Genomic DNA, 21261 nt, shown 5'->3' with positions numbered 1-21261 from the left:
CAAGTGTTTTGTTTGAACTAAAACTATTTTAATTCGAGATCAGATGCGCTGCAGCTATATCCACGTTTCCCAAGGAAAGGGGTGCAAAAGAAAAGCTAGAGAAACTGTAATATTTATTGCGATTAATAGGAGTCATGATCGAGGAAAGGCGATGACGGAGTTGAGAGCGCGCGCAACGCGGATAATGAAATTTAATATATAGTAGGCCCAAAGCATGCAATGATCATGCCCAATTTCCTAGATCCCATACAATATTATTCTAGAACTGCTCGATTACACGCTTTACAGTTAAGGGCCCAAAACTCCAAGATTATTATCCTGGTGTAATAACCCCCTAATACACAAGGCATGCAGGCCGTAACCATGCTATGCAAATCTTGCCATGCCAAACGCCAGTACCAATGCAAATGCTTATTTTGTTTTGGCAATCTTCCCAAGTGCCATCCTAGTGCCCGAGTATAGTCAAGATGTACGCCGGGGGGCGATGCAATGCGCGAAATGCTTCGAGGCTGATCCCTATTTTCTTTGCGGAGCGAACCGTACTCTGAATGCTTTATCTGGAATGTGTTAGGCTTATATCGCATAAAAGGATGATTAGATTTCCATACCTTGTGTCTTGACTTTGTACAATAAATCTACAATGACCTCGGTCTCGTTCACGGCGAGCGCATTGAAATTCTTCCTCACAGCCAGAGCTAGCTGGTCTTTGTTCACTCTCCGTTTTAACCTGTGCCGTGCCATTGTAGGGGAGTATTGGCCGATGCCGCTGCCGAGAATTATGTGACTTAAAGGGTTTTTAAAGGATGATGGCGTATCGAGACGATAGGCGCGGCGGTAGCCTTGTAAAAGTGGACTGTCTTCGGATGTCCATAATATCTACGACATCGAAACCCATATATTAGCATCAGAAAGAATAGAAATATTAAAATGCTTGTGATTTGGGTTGGCAGCTTACTCCTGATCCACCATTCTGGTTGCTCTGGGCTCCTCCATTCGTAGAAGTGGTATCTGCGGTGGAAGATACGACATCTTTTAAAGAACTACCATTCGTAAGAGGTGGGGCACCATTTCGACGTGCTCGAGCAGTCGTAGCTTGTAGTGAATTGAGCTTTTCCTTCAGGGTGGTACTTTGGTCCTCCTGAAGCACGCGAGTCTTAGTCGGAGGCATCTTGAAGAGTATCAGAAAAATGAGAAAACGCGAGATAAAATAACTAAAACACAGGAAACAAAGCCCAACGCCTAGCCTGTGTCGTAGAAAGGGATCAACGCGGCGGCGTAAGACTTCATTGAAGCTTGGTCGGTCGGCTGAAGGTCTGTTCCTGCAGCCGACGAACGAGGACCCTTGTCATCCTATGACGAAAATGATACAGGGTTCATATCTGATCGTAGGCGGCACGAAGCCACCGAACCTTTGGTCTTTCCAACGATCTCGACAACTTCCGTCACCAGCAGAGGATTCTCCACCATACCCGCTAGAAGGCCTCCAACTACAAACACATCATTTATAATATCCATAATACATCGAAGGGCTCTTCAGAGTTTGAAAAGTTAACTCGTAATACTCATCTGATCTCAGCAGCGTAGCAGCTTGACAATAGACTTTCCGTTCCTCCTGGGATCATAGTTATATGGGAAGTTTGGGTGGAACACTTTGGGTAACGCTAGCGATGGGGGGTTGCTTCGGTTTTGGCGTTCTCGCGACACTGCTGGACCTCTCGCATGAGAGGTCTGCTATCGAAAACGTTCGAATATATGGGAGACAACACTTACATCTCATATTGATGACTTGTTCCCCCTAAGGACGGGCTTATTCTAAGAAGCGAAGGCCTTAAAGTAATCAGTCTCTTGAATCGTATTGAGCTGTTTTACTGCTTCTTTACCTTGTTTGATACAGTTATCCACATTCAGTCTCCACATTGCGTACTAAGTACTGCATTTTGATGGCAAGGGGTGGTCCGTATAAGTGGTGATTATATGTTACAAGCAATTTGCTGCCTATCATGGAGGCCTTAAGCACTTTCATATCACTGAGGTGGCATTGGGTAGCTGTTATAAAGAGATTACATAAAAGGTCAATTCACCTTTATAAACCGTGAACCCGCTAACGTAGGTGATAGGGTTATGACGGTTTGCAAGTTTTGCACCCAAATTTTGTCTATACGCCAGTTGAAGTTCCAAACCGTCATAACCCTATCGCCGTCACCTTATCACCTACGCTATGCAAAGAAACTTGCACTTTGACACGTTGGTAAAGTTCCGTTCAGAAAGTCTAGGCCGACCTTATGCCGATTACATTGCTGGTCACAGCCTTCCAAACTTGTGTCTAAACTTGCAGGCTTGATTCACTTTATTTCTAGTGATACAATTTGCGGACATATTCGTTGCTCTAAAATCTTTCTCAAGACGTCAATAAAAAATTGACATATGATATCAACCCTCACATCACTTCATACCTCATATTCTCCTCTCTAGGGAAAAGATTCCTACCACTCTGATCCTTACTCTCCCATTTCAAAATCTTTCTAAAACTTTGGTGTAACCAGATCCAATATTGATCGATGCTAGTGACAACGGTAGTTCGAAGCTCTCTGCGGAAGTGAATCCTCTCTTCCGGTTCTTTCATCTAACTTGACTGCATACCCTCACATGTAGATCACTCGCCGCCCAGCCCCACTAACCAACTTGCTCTATTGCTCTAGTCCCTTCTTCAGCCTTTCTTTCTTTTAACTTTCACTTGAAAGGCTGTTTCTTGGCTCAAGCTCACAATTGCCCCTCGAGATCAAAGCCACCAAATCTACTCTAATCGGACTTGGTTCATTCAACAAGCCTTGACCCTAAACAAACAACACCGTCTCGTAAGCTACCTACCTGTCGCCTTGGTTCCTTCCACAGGTAAATCACATTTATAGCTAATGCGAACACTAGACTTCACTCTTAATATTTTCTTGTCTTCGAATTAAGATGGACGGTATCGGGCAGCACAACGCGATCTTTTCAGCTACAACAATAGGGTATATGCACGGCGGTGTTTGGTATCCGAATATGCTGAATCCAATGGCTGATCAATTTCAACCGACCCATTCCGCTGGTGCTCCTGATATACGCAATGCTCTCGCCACCGCGGGTGTTTTGCGTGAAGGACGCTCTTCCGAAGTTGCGCAGATATCTGCTAGGCTGAACAACGTTACTGAAGTGATGGTGTCTGAGATGCATTCATTACGTACAGATATAGAAAAACTCAAGCAAGGTGGATGGACTATGACCGTTGGGCCCTTCCAGCACCAGTTTAGCCACAATCAGTCCTCGGCTCAGCTCACCAAAAAAACCATCGAACCAGAAACCCAGCACACGATGATTGGCGCTGTAACACCTGGTCCAATCGCCCACTCTCTTTTCGACTCAATTCGGGAAACACTTGCCGTTGAGGGTTGCGCTACAGACTCTGCTAAGCGCCCACGAGACGGAGAAGCGCTATCCAATAAGTTTGTCATGGCGGACCTGAGATCAGCAAGGGAAACTGACCATTTTACAGAGCTCTACCAAAGAGTACTCAGGCACCCAAGATTGACTTACCCAGTTGTGACGCAGGTTTTGAGGCGTCTATCAATGGCATCATGTCGATTGAGAGTTTGCCGACTGATGCAAGCGGTCGCCCAATGCCAAAAGCACAGGACGTTAAGTATGTCGCTTTTACTGTATCATTCCAACAGGATTCCTCGCTCACAGTTGTTAGGCCGAACTCTGCCAAAGTCGCTCCTCATCTCCGTGGTAAACCAGCCAATATCGTCTTACCAAAAAAAGAGAACGAGGGTAATAGTAACTCTAAGCCCCAGAGGTGAGACACACCTATGAAGATTTTTGCCTGCTAAAAATATTCCACTTACAAAAATTCAATAGTCAGGTAGCTTCACCACCTAAACTAGCTCACATTTCCACCGTGGTTATCGCAAATCGAAGTAACGGAAATGGAACCAACCCCGATGAACCAGTCCCTTCTGTCGAGGACCCATATAACCAGTCCGGCGGTACCTGGAAGCCATTGGCCATAAGACGCCTTGAATCATTGCCGAAAGAGAATCTCTTAAAAATCCCACCTGCTACGAAGACGGTCACTTTCACTTGGGACTTTCTGCGCTCTGCCTTTGGAGGCAGCCAGTGGAGTCCAGGTCTCTATTATATCCCTCCCTCGCATGGACCTTGTATACTCCCTGGCCGCACTTACTACGCACTGGACGCAAGCTACGAACCGTATCTTCCAGAGCAACCTGGAGCGCACGGTGCCAAATTGACAGCATTCTTCAACTCAAGCCCCGAGGAAGTTGATGGAGATGATGCTGGTGCCGCGTACAGTGACGTTCCACTGTTTATTTGCGCTTCCCCATACTCTGTTGAGAAGAACACTCGTCGATATACGTACTTTGGTACCTACTCACAGAATCGTTGGAGTGACAAGCTTGACTACGACCGCATGGTCGAAGAAGTTCCGAACAAAGTGAAAATGTACTGGGCTGAGCAGTTGAGTGAGATTGGCCGCCCTAGATGGGTCACAGAGGCCTTGAGGAAGCATTTCTGGCCCAAGCCGGAGTATGAAGGCACTATGCTCGGCAGCAGCGTCTCGACCGGAAGTGTACCGAACGAAGACGAGGAACGCTCAAAGGTCCTTGAAGATTTGGAGGCCTACATCAACGAGCTTAAAGACTGGGAGAAAGAGTCGGGCATGAAGGTCAAGTTGCTCAAGATGGAGAACATCTTGGAAGCGTTCGAGAAAGTAAGGGGAAATATCCCTTGGTTGGATAGCTCTCGCAGATTTACTAATTCGATAATAGGAGGATGTTGCCGACCCGCCTGGACTTCGCCTCTGGTGGGAGTACCTCCAATGCGTCTGCTGGGACGATAAGTTCTACGCTATGCTTGTCAATATGCAGGAAGGTTTCCCGCACAAAGGTTGAATATTTCCCTTCCGATGTAAAGTCTTGTGCCCCTTTCAGGATCGGAACTCTGAACATAATTAGTTCATTCCGACCTCTAACATCCTAGTGCTGGAGGGGTGATTTCAAAGACTCCAGCTGCCTGAGATAGAATGCTTTCAAAAGTCTAACTGCTCGGGAGGCCCTCCACATTTCAGCAGCATCTGCATCATTAACCCTGGTTGTGTTTCCTATTATTTTATGCTAGCGGTCGGCATTGCAATCATTCATTTTGCTTTAGCTCAAAGCTTATCTACGAGAATTGGATTTATTTTCTCGATTGAGAGCTCAAATCCATTCTTATGCTACTGGAGTTCTCTTTATATGCACAATTTTTGTGCATCGTGCTTGAAGCGGCGGAAGTAGGTCTAAATTGGAAGTTTTATGATGGCGACGAAAAGCTCAATACTTCAGCCGTATCACCTCTTAAGAGGTGTAGCGCTCAGTAATCAGATTCGCATACGGATCTGAAGGTATTTCTAGATAATAAAGATCAAAATACAATCTTCAAAACCTTGATAACACGTCAGGGTCTGAGATGGTATATCTTACCTAATGTATGACCACTCAATTGAAAACTTTGTGATGAGTCTTTTCATAAAACACTTTGATGGTTAATTCATCCGATCATTTACAGCCGCGCCGGTAGTCAGAGTGAGGATGGCGCTGACCGTAAACATCTGGTGCCTAAAGGGTGAATTGTCCAACGACAGTTCCTACCAAGCTTGCGCTTGGTGTTAAACAGGATAATAGTTTCACCGATGCTTTGTATGTGCCGGAGCTTCGGAGCCGCAAGACATGATGCAGCCATTTTCGGCTCGAGTAGATTGGTAAGAACGAGATTTGAACATATCTTCACCATCCCTACACTCCTCCATTGCCACCGGAGTGCTTTGTCACCACGCCTGTACCGGGCATCTCATCCACTTACAGTTCTATCCAACCCTCCACCCAGCCTCCCTGACTTTCACTCGACTTACAATAACGTTTTCACAACTCCCGAGGTCTTCTCAGCATGCTCTACGGCCAAAACCTGCCATGGAGGGCAGTTCTTCGACGGGCCGCAAGATCGGGCCCTAGTCTTACACAATTTACGACTTCGAATTCATATGTGCTATCTCGAACGTATAGTATATCCCTTACAAGACGACCGACACCACTCGCGAGATGCGGCCACCAATCCTTTGCATCAATAAACTGTCATAGCTTTTCAACTTCGTCTGTTAGGCGGAAAGAAAAACCGGGAAAGCCAACCCAGGACTCACAAGAACCTCATGAGGAGAAAAGCAATGAGCTGATAGAGGAGTCGAAAGAGCGTCGAGATGCGGAGCGCGAAGCCGAGGGCCTAGGAGCCAAAGCTAAGACACCAGAGCCAATACCCTCAAGTAAATCTTCGAATGGGCGAGGCGCATCTTCTGGTGGCAGTGGGGGTGAATCTGGGGCTGGAGGCGGCGAGGGTGGCGGGAAGAAGCGCAAGACAGCGGATCGTTCATTGACGAAGCCGACAATACCTGAAGTCTACCCGCAAGTCATGGCGATACCAATCGGCAAGCGACCACTATTCCCAGGGTTTTACAAGGCAATAACCATAAAAAACAAGGAAGTTGCGGCGGCGATCAACGAGATGATGAAGCGGGGACAACCTTACATTGGGGCGTTTCTGTTGAAGGACGATGAAGCGGACAAAGACACCATTGAAAGTATGGATGATGTGTATAATGTGGGGACTTTCTGTCAAATCACAAGTGCATTTCCCGTGAACCAGGGAGAGGACTCGGCGATGACTGCAGTCCTGTACCCGCACAGGAGGATTAAGATGTCTTCTTTAATAACTCCTAACCGTTCCGAGACGGATGATGTGGCCAGCAAAGACGAGACTACAGCTGTCGAAGCCACGCTTGGTGAATCTGCAACAAAAGAGCCAGAATCAGACGAGAAGAAGGGTGATGTGGTTGCAAGCTTCGAGGAGAGCGCCATGGAGTCGCAAAAGCCAGTTTACTACTATGAGCCTACGTCTTTTTTGCGGGATCGCCTAGTTAGTATCGTCAATGTGGAGAATCTGGTCGAAGAACCTCTGGATAAGAAGAGTTTGACAACACGGGCCCTTGTGAGCGAAATAGTCAACACATTCAAAGAGGTTGCATCACTCAATCCTCTTTTCCGGGACCAAATTTCAACATTCTCCATGAGCCAGAATGCTGGCAATGTTGGCGAGGACCCAGGAAAATTGGCGGATTTCGCAGCGGCGGTGGCACAAGCCGACTCGAATGAGCTACAGGAAGCGCTAGGGTCAATGAACATTGAAGAGCGATTAAGCAAAGCGCTTCTCGTCCTCAAGAAAGAACTTATGAACGCCCAGCTACAGTCCAAGATTGTAAAGGATGTCGAAAGCAAGATTCAGAAGAAGCAGCGGGAATATTGGCTTATGGAACAGATGAAAGGCATTAAGCGAGAGCTTGGATTGGAGTCAGATGGGAAGGATAAGCTTCTTGAAAAGTTTAAAGAGAAAGCCAACAAACTTTCAATGCCTGAAGCTGTCAAGAAAGTTTTCGATGAGGAGATCAACAAACTTGCGCATCTGGAACCCGCTGCGTCTGAGTTCAATGTTACACGAAATTATCTGGATTGGCTTACACAACTGCCATGGGGCCAGAGAAGCGCGGAAAATTTTGGGATCCAGCACGCTATGAAAGTACTTGACGAAGAACATTACGGACTAAAGGACGTGAAGGATCGTATTCTTGAGTTCATCGCTGTCGGGAAATTACGAGGCACTGTGGAAGGCAAAATTCTGTGTATGGTCGGCCCACCCGGAGTCGGAAAGACCAGCATTGGCAAATCAATTGCTAGGGCCTTGAATAGGCAATATTATAGGTTCAGCGTTGGCGGATTATCAGACGTTGCTGAGATAAAAGGACACCGACGAACATATGTCGGTGCACTACCAGGCAGAATCATTCAAGCTCTGAAGAAATGCCAGACAGAAAATCCGCTCGTTCTTATTGACGAGGTAGATAAAATTGGCAGGGGCCACAATGGTGACCCATCCTCAGCTCTACTGGAATTGCTAGACCCCGAGCAGAACAACTCATTCTTGGATCACTACATGGATGTACCGGTAGATCTGTCCAAGGTTCTGTTTGTCTGTACCGCGAACATGACAGATACGATTCCGCGACCTCTCCTCGACCGTATGGAGATGATCGAACTCTCTGGATATGTTGCAGACGAAAAGATGGCTATCGCTGAAAAGTATCTCGCTCCAGCAGCGAAGGAACTTAGCGGCCTCAAGGAAGTTGACGTTGAGCTACAAAAAGAGGCTATAGTTGAACTAATCAACAAATACTGCCGTGAAAGTGGAGTGCGTAACCTCAAGAAACAGATCGAGAAGGTCTACCGCAAATCCGCTCTAAAGATCATTCAAGACCTAGGGGAGGAAGTCCTGTCGGAAGAAAAAGCCCTCACCGAGGAAGGCAAGGCAACACAAGGCGAATACGGGAAAGACAAGATGGATGTCAAAGAGACATCTCAGAATATCGAAAATGAGACGACTGAGAAACCACGCATTGCATTGAAGGTTCCGGACTCGGTGCACATCCGCATCAACAAAGACAACCTTCAAGATTATGTCGGCCCACCAGTGTTCACTTCTGACCGCCTTTACGATACGACCCCCTCAGGTGTGGCTATGGGTCTCGCTTGGACACAGATGGGTGGTGCTGCTCTGTATGTCGAATCGATTCTCGAGAACGCCCTTAGTTACTCTTCTCGCCCTGGTCTCGAACGTACCGGTAATCTTAAGGCGGTAATGAAAGAATCCGCCCTTATAGCGTACAGTTTCGCGAAAGGTGTTATGGCTCGTGAATTTTCCAACAATCGCTTTTTCGAGCACGCCAGGATTCATCTCCATTGCCCAGAAGGCGCGGTGCAGAAAGACGGACCTAGCGCCGGTATTACGATGGCAACAAGTCTTTTGAGCTTGGCTCTCGACAGACCTCTTGACCCTACGATTGCCATGACGGGTGAGTTGACTGTAACCGGAAAGGTTTTGAGAATCGGCGGACTCCGAGAGAAAACGGTGGCGGCAAGACGGGCGGGCGCGAAGATGATTATCTTCCCTGAGGACAATTTGAGTGACTGGTTGGAGTTGCCTGAAGTAAGTCATGTTGTATTTTCTGTCTAATGTTTCAAATGCTAAAGGGATTGCAGAATATCAAAGAAGGCATCGAAGGCAAGCCTGTTCGCTGGTACTCCGACGTGTTCTCAGAGGTGTTCCCCAACCTGGACCGCGAAGCTGCTAGTTCTCTTTGGAAGAAGGAACTCAAAAAGCCCAGGGATGTCAAAGAAGAGGGACGAGCGATTGCTGATCTAGATGGCGAAGAAGTTGAAGAGGAGGACCGCTAATCTCACAATTGAATTTTCGACATCATTCTAGCCTACGCAACGGGGTGCATGTATTCACTTTTACTTTCTGATATATACTTCTTGCATAAGAAACGGCGTTCTTGTCGCGTGCTGCCCCGTACTAATTTGTACCGGACGGCTCATGTACATGGCCATGATTGGGGGAGTTGGTGGAATATACTGCATACGGAGTGGAGAAGCTCCGGCTTTTCATGTAACGGAACGCATACTACTCCGCTCTTGTATATAGAGATTTTTGGCTCGCCATATTAGACGAATTAGAAGTCTAGCTGGCCTATCAACATAGAGTCGATGGCAAATAATAGCCGGGATCACATCCTTGAATTCGTTTAAACACGTGAATACTTTCGACAAGGGTTCATTCACACCCATTGATAACAATACGGGTACCGCGGGGTTTGTATTCCCCAATCGTGGGTAGCCAGCACTTTAAGTACCCACACGATGATCATATACGTAGGACATACTGGCATAATCCCGACTACACACAAACCGTCCGAACGTCCGAACGTCCGAACGTCCAATAACTCAAACGACACATTTAGTTACAGCATTGGGTGGGCTGACCATTCTTTCCAGCTGAAGTCCATATAAAGATTGGCACGACCCTTCTCTGTTGCATGTTGTGAGCTTCGTCAAAGTAGAAGGGTTTGGATCTTGAATACATCCGTACCCCGAGGTTAATACCAAAGTACTTTCGCGCATCCCAAAGACAATGGGTAAGAGCGGGGCTGACGGGACAGGCAGGAATTAGTAGCCGTTGAGTTAATTGGGCTGGCTCAGCACCCTGTACGAACTAGATGCACGATGCTGAGGCTCACGGGCCACGGCAGCTAGGAGGAATAAAGACGCACAACAAAGGGTCGGGCCTCAAAAGAAAAATGAACTATTGCCCATGGCCACGGCAATCGAATTGGACAATTTGATGCTCTATTGACCGGCCCCAGCGCTCATGAACTGCATTCGTTGCATGATTCTTCATGTACGCCAAGCAGCCCGCTTGACGTGTCCATAGCAATGACGCAGCAAATGCCAGCGCAGTCTCAGGGCTGAGCGGGGGGCTTCCCAATGGTTGAGGGCTTTGTACCGTGTTGGAAAAGTGAAGCAAAATGTGTTCAGAGCTGTGCAGCTCCGAAATGGAGCGATTGGGCATTTTGCGTGGAAGGTGAGGGCTAGCAGCATGCACGTCGCCCAGTGCACTCGTTGATACCCGACCGAAGGGATTGTACGCTGCAAATGAGCACTTGGTAACTCTCGCCGTGAAAGACGCGAACGGGCATTCGTATCCTGTTCCGCGCAGGAAGAGCTGGAGGGGCGAGGATTGGCAGGGTGGGCGAGGAAGGATCAAGTCATTGTTCCGCTGTCGGATAGGAGGAAAAGGGTCAAATTTCATGTCAGCCCTTGGGGAGGGAGGAGGAGGTGGCGGTCAAGAAAGTACCACAACCAGCACACAGTCAGAGCTACAGGGAGCCCCGAACGCTGAACCTAGAGAGGGGGCGTTGGCAGCCACCTCGCTCACTTTCTCACAGTCGCACCGCCGGCGACCCGCAAACTACTACTGCTGTTGCTGCTCTTGCCTGTATACCCTTTGCATTCTCTTTGCTGTGCATCCAGGGCACTCCTATGTTGGTGTTAGCCACTGATCTGGCTTAGCCTCGCGCGTCGTGTCTGTCTTCCCGCCCGATGGGAGCCTTGTCGCTAGCACCCAGCCTCATCGACCGAGTCACGCCTAACGGCCTTTCTTCTCACCACCTCAAGTAGCCTCCTATTCAGCTCATAATCCCACCTCGCTCCTCCAGCCTTCCCAATAATTCCTCGACACCTTCCACCAAGCCGTTGACAAGGCTGTGCACCAGGGACCATTCCACTTCGCCACCACACGCTGCCGAATCTGGCTCTGAAGGCATGAACTGATGGACGCGCGCAGCTCACGTTACCCAAATCGTCACCACGNCATGAACTCAGCACCTCCATAACGGGCCCCACACACACACCCATCAGAGCCGGCACCGTGTCGTCTTGCATTGCTGTTGTTTTTGGAAGAGGGAAAGGCATTTTTGAATCTGCCAACTGCTGCCGCCTTTTGCTCCTTCCCGCCCGCGTATGGCTCTGACAATGCCGCAGTTCTTTTTCTCTGTGGATTCTGACGAGCATACAAAGACAGTGAGGGGAAGCAGCCAGGAGCCCAGGCAGAATATGTGGAGCAGGTTGTCCTTTCAGAAGATTGGGAATTGGTTGAAGAGGGATGGTGACGAAGGTGGCGAACCACCTCCTGGAGGATGGGAAGAAAAGCAAGATCCTTTTCTGGAGAAGCCGGAGGGCAGGCCAGGTCTGATGCATAGGAGACCAAGCAGGAAAGTTGTCCCGGGCCTGCCGCGGCCGATTACGTTTAGAAGAATGAATTCAGAAAAGAGGGATAGGCTGTGTCCGCACCCGCAAGATCATCAGGAGAGGAGGGCTGCTTCTGCTGATAGGAGGGGTTCAAATAGCAATGGGAAGAGAGCACTCTCCCCCCCCCCAATATCGATTCCATCCATGTCGGCACCAGAAGTTCGGAATCCGCATCAAGAGCCTCCCTCCAAGCCAATAGGTGGAGGAGAAGGATCATCAATACCTCTTGGTTCTAGACAAGTCGACTATGGATCTGACGACAGCGTAGGTCAGTTGCCGCTGGGTGAACCGCCTCCTCTCTCCACAACAGGTGGGATGACTGAGCATGATGGTTCTTCGGAAGGTATAGACGAGCATCTTCTGCAGCAAGAACTCGAAGCGAAGTGGATACTGAATCTCAGTATGCACTTCCGCGACATGTCTGACCGAGAAAAATTCTTCATCACTTACGCCGAAGAACCGAATAAGTGGCGAAGGGTCACAGTCTCCTGTGACTATCGAGATGTACCACCCGAATCTTTAGAGGCAGATCTCAAGAGCCTCCACTACCAGCGTGACAAGAGCGCACGGATATACGAGTCCATCCGCGACTCTCTTCCAGATATTCAGTTCTATGATACCGTTACGAATCTGAAGCTTCAGACAGCCGATGGCCGACTTCATGTCCATGTCACTGAAGACGCTAATGAGATAATACCTTATCCACCCACTCCCGCTGTAGATCATCTATCATGTCCAAGGTTCCGGGAAAGCGCGCTAAGATTTGAGTCGCACATTTCGGGTTTCGTCTACAAAATCACCATCGGCGGTAAAATGTACATCAAGAAAGAGATCCCAGGTCCAGATGCAGTGGAAGAATTTCTGTATGAAATCAACGCTCTGTGCAACCTCCGGAGTTCCAAGAGCGTCATCAAGTTTGAGGGAGTCATCGTTGATGACAAGGACGAACTCATCAAAGGTCTGCTGATCAGCTACGCGGATCAAGGCGCGCTTGTAGATCTCATCTATGACTGGAAAAATTCAGATAAGCTACCCTGGGAACGGCGAGAGCGATGGGCGAAGCAAATCGTCCAAGGTCTTTCGGAGATTCATGAGGCTGGATTCGTTCAGGGTGACTTCACGCTGTCCAACATTGTTATCGATGATAAGGATGATGCAAAAATCATCGACATCAACAGGAGAGGCTGTCCTGTAGGATGGGAACCACCTGAGTTAGCGAAATTGATCGAGAATGGTCAGAGGATATCCATTTACATAGGAGTCAAGTCCGACCTCTTCCAGCTTGGCATGGTCCTCTGGGCATTAGCAGAGCAGCAAGATGAACCAGAACGTCAGGAACGACCCCTTATCCGGACGTTTGATCGCTCGGATAGTATCCCGCAGCATTTCCGCGATATCGTCGTCGCATGTCTGAGCAACGATCCTTCCGACAGACTCTCAGCCAAAGATCTCCTCGCTAAATTCCCGGACAGTATTTCAGACCACTCAAGACCACTCCTGAATTCTCGCCACAGCATCTCAACGCACAGATCAGACAAAGAGTATATTGACCCCGCTACGGCGATGAGCATCGATGATATTTCTCACTACCGGCATCAACCTCGGCCCCACGCTCCTCGCTCTCCTCGCTCCTCCTTATCTGCAGGAGGCATTACTTTTGCCGACGGTGCACCTTCCACGGAATATCAGTTCGGCTCCTCAGGCTCCTACATTGTCCCAAATCCTTCACGCGGTCGCTCCACCTCGTATGAAACTAATAACCGACGTCGGTACGAGCACGCAGCTCCAAGATCGATCATGAGTTTCGACAGCGAGTTAGAGAACGAGCTCGAGAGCCTTCCAGCGAGCAGAGAAACTCGATGGGAGCAAGTCTACGTTGATGGGGATACACGACTTGTGCAGAGAAGAAGCCTTGGGATTGATGGACATGGTTTCGGAGGCCAGGATGGTGCTACAATCTGTCTCACTACACCGCCCGGTGAACTCGAAAACTCCCTCGCGTCATCACTCAAAAGCTCCGACACGCCGCTACAACTTAGTGCTACTCTCGCTACTATGCCAGCCGAGCTTCACCCGCCTGCTACACCACCATCCAGACTCAGACATATGCGGAATGCGAGTTTCAGTGACCGTGTGCATCGACTAATAAGGGCAGAAGATAGCACACTTGCAGAACTGGAGGATGAGGTCGAAAGAGATGTATTTTTGAGTGAGCCGGAGAGTGTAGACGCAGGGATGAATGAAATCCCTCGGTTCAGCCCACCTATTCATCAAGATTCTGGGTTCAACGAACCAATTGTAGACGTTAATATTTTCGCCGCCCAAACAGCGAATATACGGCAAAGTTTAGAAACTACAAAGATCCCGGATACTCACGGGATGGAGGAGACAGTGGGAAGCACAGGCTGGACTAAGGAGTTACCGGGAGTTGATGATGCTAAGAGTGTAGGACATGAAAGAGAGAAAGTGGCAGAGGAGAGAGTAGAAAAATCTACAGAGGAGAGATTTTCAACGGCTGGGATTCGTCCGCCATCGATCATCATCCCGGAATTCCACCATCAGGTCCCTACGACAGTGGGCTCAAACGAAAACAGTGAGAAACATGGGACTAGTCCTACTCTTTCCTGAAACATTTACTAGTCGTGCAAAAATGCTTTGCGCTTCAACATCCTCAAGAACGGATTCGATACAATCTATCACATCAACCGCAGTCACATCTTGACCTCGATCAACTCTGGGCTTTCTCCACCGCCTCTCGCAACGCCATCCCAAGCCAGCAATAAAAAAATTTACAGAAGCAGGCGTGTCAAAAACTGCCCACGCAGCTCGGCACCGTAGCATTCCTAAATATGCTAACTTTTCGTCAATGCGATTTTCTCAACTATAGAGAATTATTTCAACGCACTCTTCACGGAACTCCTACGCATTTCGTCAAGCATTGTTTGGGGTGGCCAAATCACGACAAATTTTTTTTTCAATCTTCGTTTCTGCACTTGATGTATAAGAAATACCATAAAACCAAATATGCGCGTGCGCTCACCACATGGATGGGAGGTAAGGGAGGCTGTTCTGCTGGAATTTGGGGAGCTTTGTTTGCATTTGTTGGCACTTTTACGTTCGAAATGACTGAAATGAGCATTTTTCAGAGCCCTTTGTAATTAGTACGCCAACCGCCGAGTTTTTGTTTAGGCCTAATTTGGGAGGCTGGATATCAGAGAGAAATGACATGATCATATCACCGTATTCTAAGCTAGATAAAACAGTGACTCGATTCTACATCTGGCTATATGCCCGGATGGTCTAGACTGCCTGGCATGCGTTATCTGTGTAGGTGACAGGGAGAGCTCAGCGAGGCTTTCCCTGCGAAGGGGTACCCAGAGATTGCGTGTATCCACATGGCACGCGGGACGCCTGGGGCACCTTCAATCTACTAGTGCTTTTTGACTCAATCTTAGTAATTTGGCTTTGGGGGGCCTTTAGTGAGGCTAGCGTAAAGCAGGGGGCCGCAGAGCTTGGTAGGTCCCCTAACTGGCCTCTTTAGATATTTTGTATCCTTCTCCGACAGCTAATGAAAATACACTAGAACAAAGGGCGCAAATGCAAGGCGAAAGACGCAGGAAGGGAAGAGGCCTTGAGATAGATCCGCCAGATCCGATACATAGATAAGTGTTGGACGGACAAGTAGCTGAGAAGAACTCCGTCCATTGAATGTGGCTCTAGGGCCTCTATATATACATGAGGAAGGGGTAGTAGACTAAGTCGGTGACCGAGTCGGTGACCGAGTCAAGGGGCAGGTAAGATGGCAAGAAACAGGGTGGTAAGTCATAAGGTGTACCTGACAGTGACCTGACGGTCGACAATAAGCGTACCACGTCCCTTCTATATCTTAAGCTAACTACGGGATAATAGTATACTACCACTTAGGAACTGTTGATGATAAAACAATCATTTCGGAAAGGATCAAGACTTTGCTACAAATTCTTCGGCCCTCTGCTTGAGCATATATTTAAAACCTCAGCGGTTCAAGTTATGTGTCTCTGCCATTTTAGTAGCCCTATTGGAGTATATCCCTAACGCCCTGGTGGCTCTGGTTGAGTTCGCCTCTGTTATCTTGACGCCGCTAGTTGAGCATCTCTCTAACAACTCAAGATCACCGATTTTACTCTCGTCAAAGGCGGTTGATAAACGGCCAGTTTTTCCAAAGTCTCCAAATTGTCAAAATGACTTCCTCTATCATAGGCGGCTGTAGGGGCCGGTATTGGTCTGGCTGTGTGGAATAATCGGGGCGCCTGGCTCTATCTGCAGGGGGGACAGAATCCGGACAGTAACTCCTGGCAGTAACTCCTGGCAGTAACTTTGCTTTCCGAATCGTTTGCCAAGCTTAATTCTGCCGGTATTAAATTAGTGGCTTAAGGCTTAGTTTTTAGAGTTGTAGATTAATTAAGTACAGTCTATCTTTATATACGCCTCTTTATTTCTACTCCTCTACTTCTCCCTATACTCTATACATCTCTCTCTCTATATTCCTATATAAGAGAGACACGAGCGGGACACGAGCAGAGATATGGGTAGAGACGCGGGCAGAGACGTGGGTAGAGACACAGGCAGAGATGCAGGTAGAGACACGGGCAGAGTTAAGAGAGAACCAGGAGATGGGGGAGGGAGAGAAGCAGTAGAAAAGGGGTAGCCAAAAGAGAATGTCAAAGCTTAAGCACCGTTTACCTAGACTCACCTTCCTACCTAGGTCACCCCTTTCTACTGCTTCTCCTTCTCCCTCACCTCCTGCTTCTCTCTCAACCCTCCCGTATTTCTGCCTCTCTGCCCGTGTCTCTGCCCGCGCCTCTGCCCTCGTCCCTACTACCCGCGCCCCCGCCCGCGTCTCTACCCACACCTCTACTTGTGTCTCTGCTCGTCTCTCTTGCGTAGGACTATATATATAGAGAGACGTATAGAGCATAAGAGGGAGCAGAGATAAGGGTTAAAATAGAGGTAGTAGGGCCGAACTTAACTACACATAGATAAGAGGTAGGTAGGGGAGGCTAAAATAGGTTCTAAGTAGTGCCTTAACCTCCCTTATTGCCTGCTAGGCCGCTGGCTTGGTAGAAGATTCGGACAGTACAGCTACAATCTTAGGGGTCTGGATTTGATTCATTGTCATCATAAACGGGCACTAACTTGGAAAATATTAATTGCCACAAAGCTACTCTCTCCCCATAAACCGGAGCCTTTAAAGATGACAGATTAGTGCTCTCCTGCTTACAGCTCCGGCCTACTCAATAATACTATGCGGGCTTCAGACTATATCTAATAGACCACTACGAGAATAGCATGGAATCTGGGGAGAGGCTTTTTCACCGCTGGTTTGGTTAGCAACACTAAGGTACATAGAACTCTTTTTTTTGGGGGGGGGGGAATGTGTCGATCCGATGCAGATCAGAAGAAGATGAGGAAGACTCTGTCTATTCAAACTATCAAGAAAAGAAGCTATATATACACGAGAAAGGTATAGGCAACAAAGGGGGGGTACAAGGGGGTGCAGGCAACTGGAACAGGAACAGGGTAATCGGCAAAATCCGACCTGGATCGACGGAATGTCTAGGCTCGATTTACTGCACGTAATGACGTTGAACTCAGTCACTCCTCCCTTATGAGAGCATAGCTAATATGTAGTGGAAGCTCTAATGAGGTTGTAATTGACTATCTAAAGTTTTCTATTCAAGTTATATTGAGATTCTGCCAGCAGGGGTGGAAGCTAGTATCATAGCTCTAATGGCTTCCATGTAGGGTATCAGAAATGACGCTAGAACAATGAAGGCCTTTCAAAGTAGAGAATCACCAAAAATTTGTGTTTGACCAGAAATCCATTGTAGAGGCAGAGGTTTTCCATGATTGAGGTATAGGAACGTCATCCGAGTGTCTAAAAACTATGGCTTGTGATCCAGTAACATCGGATGCTGCGTCCACTAGCCAATTATTTCTCCTATGTGGTATAGGAGATTGGTAAATGGGAGCTGCTGGGATATCCGTTGAGGGCATCCGGTTTCCTGCTGATGGTTGGGGAGGATGGTATCCAGGGGTTACGGGTCGATATATAGGGGGCGGCTGAACTACTCCCATTGGAGGTTGAGGAGGATAATACACGGGAGCAATAGGTTGATACATAGAGGGTGGCTGGAATCCCGCCGAGGAGCGTTGTTCAGCTCTTGCTGGAGGCGCGGGAGGAAAATATGTGGGAGCGGCTGGCTGGTACATGGAAGGCCGCGGCATTCCCGCAGAGGAATGTTGTAGGTTCCCTAGCGGAGGTTGAGGAGAATGATATGCGGGAGTGGCGGGTCGATATACAGAAGGTGGCTGAAATCCTGCCGAGTAGTACTGCGGGATTCCTGCTAGAGGTTGGGGTGAATGATATGTAGGAGCCGCTGGCGGAAAAGTAGAGGGCGGCTGAATTACCCCCATTGGAGGCTGATGTGGATGATATGCGGGAGCTGTTGATTGATACATGAAGAACGGCTGGTTTCTCGTTGGTGATAAGGGGGCCTCAGAATAGCGTCTGCAAGAGCGCCGTCTGTAAGATGATCGAGGATCTCGGTGGTAAGAAATTTTTCGTGGACTTGGATGGAGCTGAGCGGAGGGCTTTTTATGTACGATTAACTGAAATATTGTTGCAGGCAGAATAATTAGGAATCAGCATTGATAGTAGAAACGACAGCTTAATTTTTTAGGAGGGGTCTTGACGAAAACCTGGTAGGAACTGCAGCCAACCGCAACTGCAGCCACACGAAATCTCTGCTCCGGCAGCAAGGACACTCAAGTGTGGGGCAACGCACACAAAAAAACTCAGCCTTCATTGGGGACCGATAGCTGCAATTTTGCGCTTCGTAAATTAACACCGTCCTAGTATTCAGATCTTGAGCGGGATAATACTCACAATACTCACATTATACTAAACTTAGTAGTAGTAATAAAAGCCAAGGACTTATAAGGAAGGTCAGTTATCGCGGAGAGGTAGGTTTCGTTCTATATTACTATCTTTACCTTTCGAAACTCCAAATTCCGTTTAGTGTTTTCCTATCCTTTACGCTGTTGAGGCGCAATAGAAACGTAGCCCGTGCGCGAACAACAAAAAAATCGTTTGAATGCACGGGCTCTAATTGGCTCGTTAGTTATTGCGCCTATATCAACGGCGGAAGGGATAACTTACTATTATAGGTGCATAGATGGAGATGACAAGCTCCGCACCACTCAGCCACCAGACAAACCCCAAAAGGTAAGCGAGTGACTGGCAGGATGCCAGGCAAGGCTGTGTGGAACAATATATATAAGCGAGGTGACTTCATGGATCATCTTTCCAAAAAAGACTGCGATATATTACATGATATTTCTCTTGACCACTGTAGAGTGGAAGATCCCGCCATGGAGTGAACCTTTCAGGATTGTTGTTTCCAATAAAAACTAATATTCCCTGAAAGAATTTCTATCATACTGACCGATAATAGTGTGTTTCTTGAGAAGGAATCCCCAAACTGAACAGGAGGACGCTTGGCCAACTACCCCGCAAACGCCTCATGCAAGTGATTGCTCGAAATGCAAGCAGCGAGCGTCATTCGATAACTTAATGGTCATCGTTCCTTATCTTCTGATATGACCGTTAGGCGCATTAGTGTCTTGTATAAATATGCCCCGCAGCGTAGGATCAATCATCGTGGCCAACTTCTAGCATCACGTTTAAAGAAGGTTATAATCCTGGTCACCTTTCTCATTGCTCAGCTTCCGATTTCTTCTTTACCTCTGTCCTGTCCAGCTCGCTTACTCCATGGAGACCCGTGAAAAGGAAAAATCCAACACCCTCGGACTGGCGCAACTTTTCAGCACATGCGTTGAATGCTTTGGACTGATCCATCCCAGCAAAGACTGGGATCATATGCAACGACTTCTCATTGCGCAGCTTGGTATACAGCAGGCTAGACTACTAGTATGGGGCGACAATCTTGGTATCTGCGACACTGGAAACTCTCGCGACCCTCGACTCGACGATCATGAGTATCGACTCAACATCGAACAAGCATTGCAAAGCATTATCGACAGACCTGTATACACTGACAGAGCCACTCAATTCGAGAAACATGGGCTGAAACCGCCAAAGAAATTCACCGGTGCTTATCAACCAGCACTTGATAGAGCCAGGTTGGAAGCTTTTCGAGAGAAGCTAGAAATCCTCCAGGAACACCGATGGGAGCAGAGGAGAGGCATGAGTATTACTATCACTCACTGGTCAATCATCGATAGTGGGAAGTTTCAACCTTTCTTACGCCTGATTCAAGAGAAGGTCAACGCCCTGGTTGAACTCATGGGTAACGAACAACAGGTGGATCGTGGTGTAAAGCATGATATTAAAGCCCTCGGGTGGCATCCGATCTTCGACAAAGCAAAAGCAGCAGCTGATATGTCAAAGTTACGGCTCATCAAGGAAGCCTGCGCGACGGATTATCCAGATTATGCTGCCGCAACCGAAGGCGCCCTAGAGTATCTCGACAAGGAATGGAAAGATAGCTATGAAGAGATCATGGGGCGTGGCACTTCTAGCTCAGAGATACCAGGCGCTGCTGCGTACGTAGTAAGAACAGCCCCCAGCCAGCTTAAAGCAGCATACGCTCCACAACGTCCCAAACTTCCGGGATTCTTTTCTCACTTTAGGCCCAAAAGTTGGCGCAGAAATTCGAAGGGAGATGCACATTTAGGCGGCATTGATGAGGCTGCCCAGCGTTCGCAGTCATACGCGCATCCTACCACACAGCCAAGCCCGCCTTTAGCCCCTCAAAGGTCGAAATCAACAGTGACCATTCCAACGAAACCTAGATCTTCCGGCAACCATGCTCAGAAAGGCGCCGATGACCAACTTACACTTGTTGGGACGGCAAAATTGAGTGGTTAGTCGTCCCTGGAGCCTGTGGCTTCGATGGTATCTCGTCATGATCAGTGGAAGGCCCAGTTTGAACAGGAAATTGGGCTAGCAAAGCCTTAGAATAGATATCGTGGAGTATTTATTATGAGTAGTCTCCTATGCGGTAGATCAAAGTTCATCACAAATTTTCTTCGTACGTCGCGTTCCACTCTAGTCGGATCAATCTATAGCATCTTATTACTAAGCCTTCGAGACTTATATATCTGATAACAGCGGGACGGTATTTTGCAATATCTTATTCAGACATCTTCGAGCAGTAGAACAACAGCTTAAGAATTATTTTAACTGCCTAATACGGTCCATTAATAGAATTCTTCTATCAATCCTAAACTCTAAAATATCACACTAAACACATTTCTTTCAATTATAACTATTTAGGCCCTATTCTCTAAAATATCTATAGGTATTTACGACTACGATATAGACAATCTACTATTTATATACAGCTTTAAGAGTTCTTTTAGTCTATATATATTATTATTAACTCTTTAATTAACGTCGAATACGGATCCTATC

General features: G+C 47.8%; 7 protein-coding genes across 7 annotated transcripts; 5 read left to right on the top strand and 2 right to left on the bottom strand.

The window, feature by feature from the left end:
- Positions 1-45: 45 nt before the first annotated feature.
- Positions 46-1307, bottom strand: K441DRAFT_638381 (uncharacterized protein). The gene is made up of 3 exons (XM_067646538.1): positions 956-1307; positions 609-876; positions 46-557 (listed from the first exon to the last, which is right to left on the bottom strand). Exons 1-3 carry the CDS (start codon positions 1166-1168, stop codon positions 517-519), a joined length of 522 nt encoding a protein of 173 aa, XP_067502846.1. The 5' UTR covers positions 1169-1307; the 3' UTR covers positions 46-516.
- A 1485-nt stretch (positions 1308-2792) lies between these two features.
- On the top strand, positions 2793-4160 carry K441DRAFT_143829 (uncharacterized protein). Its single transcript, XM_067640148.1, has one exon. It carries the CDS (start codon positions 2962-2964, stop codon positions 3850-3852), a length of 891 nt encoding a protein of 296 aa, XP_067502845.1. The 5' UTR covers positions 2793-2961; the 3' UTR covers positions 3853-4160.
- On the top strand, positions 4031-5059 carry K441DRAFT_723369 (uncharacterized protein; the record flags this gene model as incomplete). The annotated part of the gene is made up of 2 exons (XM_067654088.1): positions 4031-4768; positions 4827-5059. Coding segments are annotated over 2 exons (861 nt in total), but the record flags the coding sequence as incomplete, so codon positions are not given.
- Positions 5060-5885: 826 nt separating this feature from the next.
- Positions 5886-9702, top strand: K441DRAFT_638374 (lon protease-like protein). Its single transcript, XM_067646537.1, has 2 exons — positions 5886-9123; positions 9177-9702. The coding sequence occupies exons 1-2, from the start codon at positions 5983-5985 to the stop codon at positions 9369-9371; spliced, it is 3336 nt and encodes a 1111-aa protein (XP_067502843.1). The 5' UTR covers positions 5886-5982; the 3' UTR covers positions 9372-9702.
- Positions 9703-11588: 1886 nt separating this feature from the next.
- On the top strand, positions 11589-14411 carry K441DRAFT_565881 (uncharacterized protein; the record flags this gene model as incomplete). The annotated part of the gene is made up of 1 exon (XM_067643721.1): positions 11589-14411. The coding sequence occupies one exon, from the start codon at positions 11589-11591 to the stop codon at positions 14409-14411; it is 2823 nt and encodes a 940-aa protein (XP_067502842.1).
- A 3097-nt stretch (positions 14412-17508) lies between these two features.
- K441DRAFT_143758 (uncharacterized protein) lies at positions 17509-18499 on the bottom strand. Its single transcript, XM_067640147.1, has one exon. The coding sequence runs from the start codon at positions 18282-18284 to the stop codon at positions 17616-17618; it is 669 nt and encodes a 222-aa protein (XP_067502841.1). The 5' UTR covers positions 18285-18499; the 3' UTR covers positions 17509-17615.
- An 889-nt stretch (positions 18500-19388) lies between these two features.
- On the top strand, positions 19389-20766 carry K441DRAFT_661650 (uncharacterized protein). Its single transcript, XM_067648908.1, has one exon. It carries the CDS (start codon positions 19597-19599, stop codon positions 20713-20715), a length of 1119 nt encoding a protein of 372 aa, XP_067502840.1. The 5' UTR covers positions 19389-19596; the 3' UTR covers positions 20716-20766.
- The last annotated feature ends 495 nt before the right edge of the window (positions 20767-21261 follow it).

The sequence above is a fragment of the Cenococcum geophilum genome (assembly GCF_001692895.1).
Source record: "Cenococcum geophilum 1.58 unplaced genomic scaffold K441scaffold_27, whole genome shotgun sequence".
Classification (NCBI taxonomy): domain Eukaryota; kingdom Fungi; phylum Ascomycota; class Dothideomycetes; order Gloniales; family Gloniaceae; genus Cenococcum; species Cenococcum geophilum.
The sequence above is the reverse complement of the archived record's forward strand: the minus strand, read 5'-3'. Positions and strand labels throughout refer to the sequence as shown.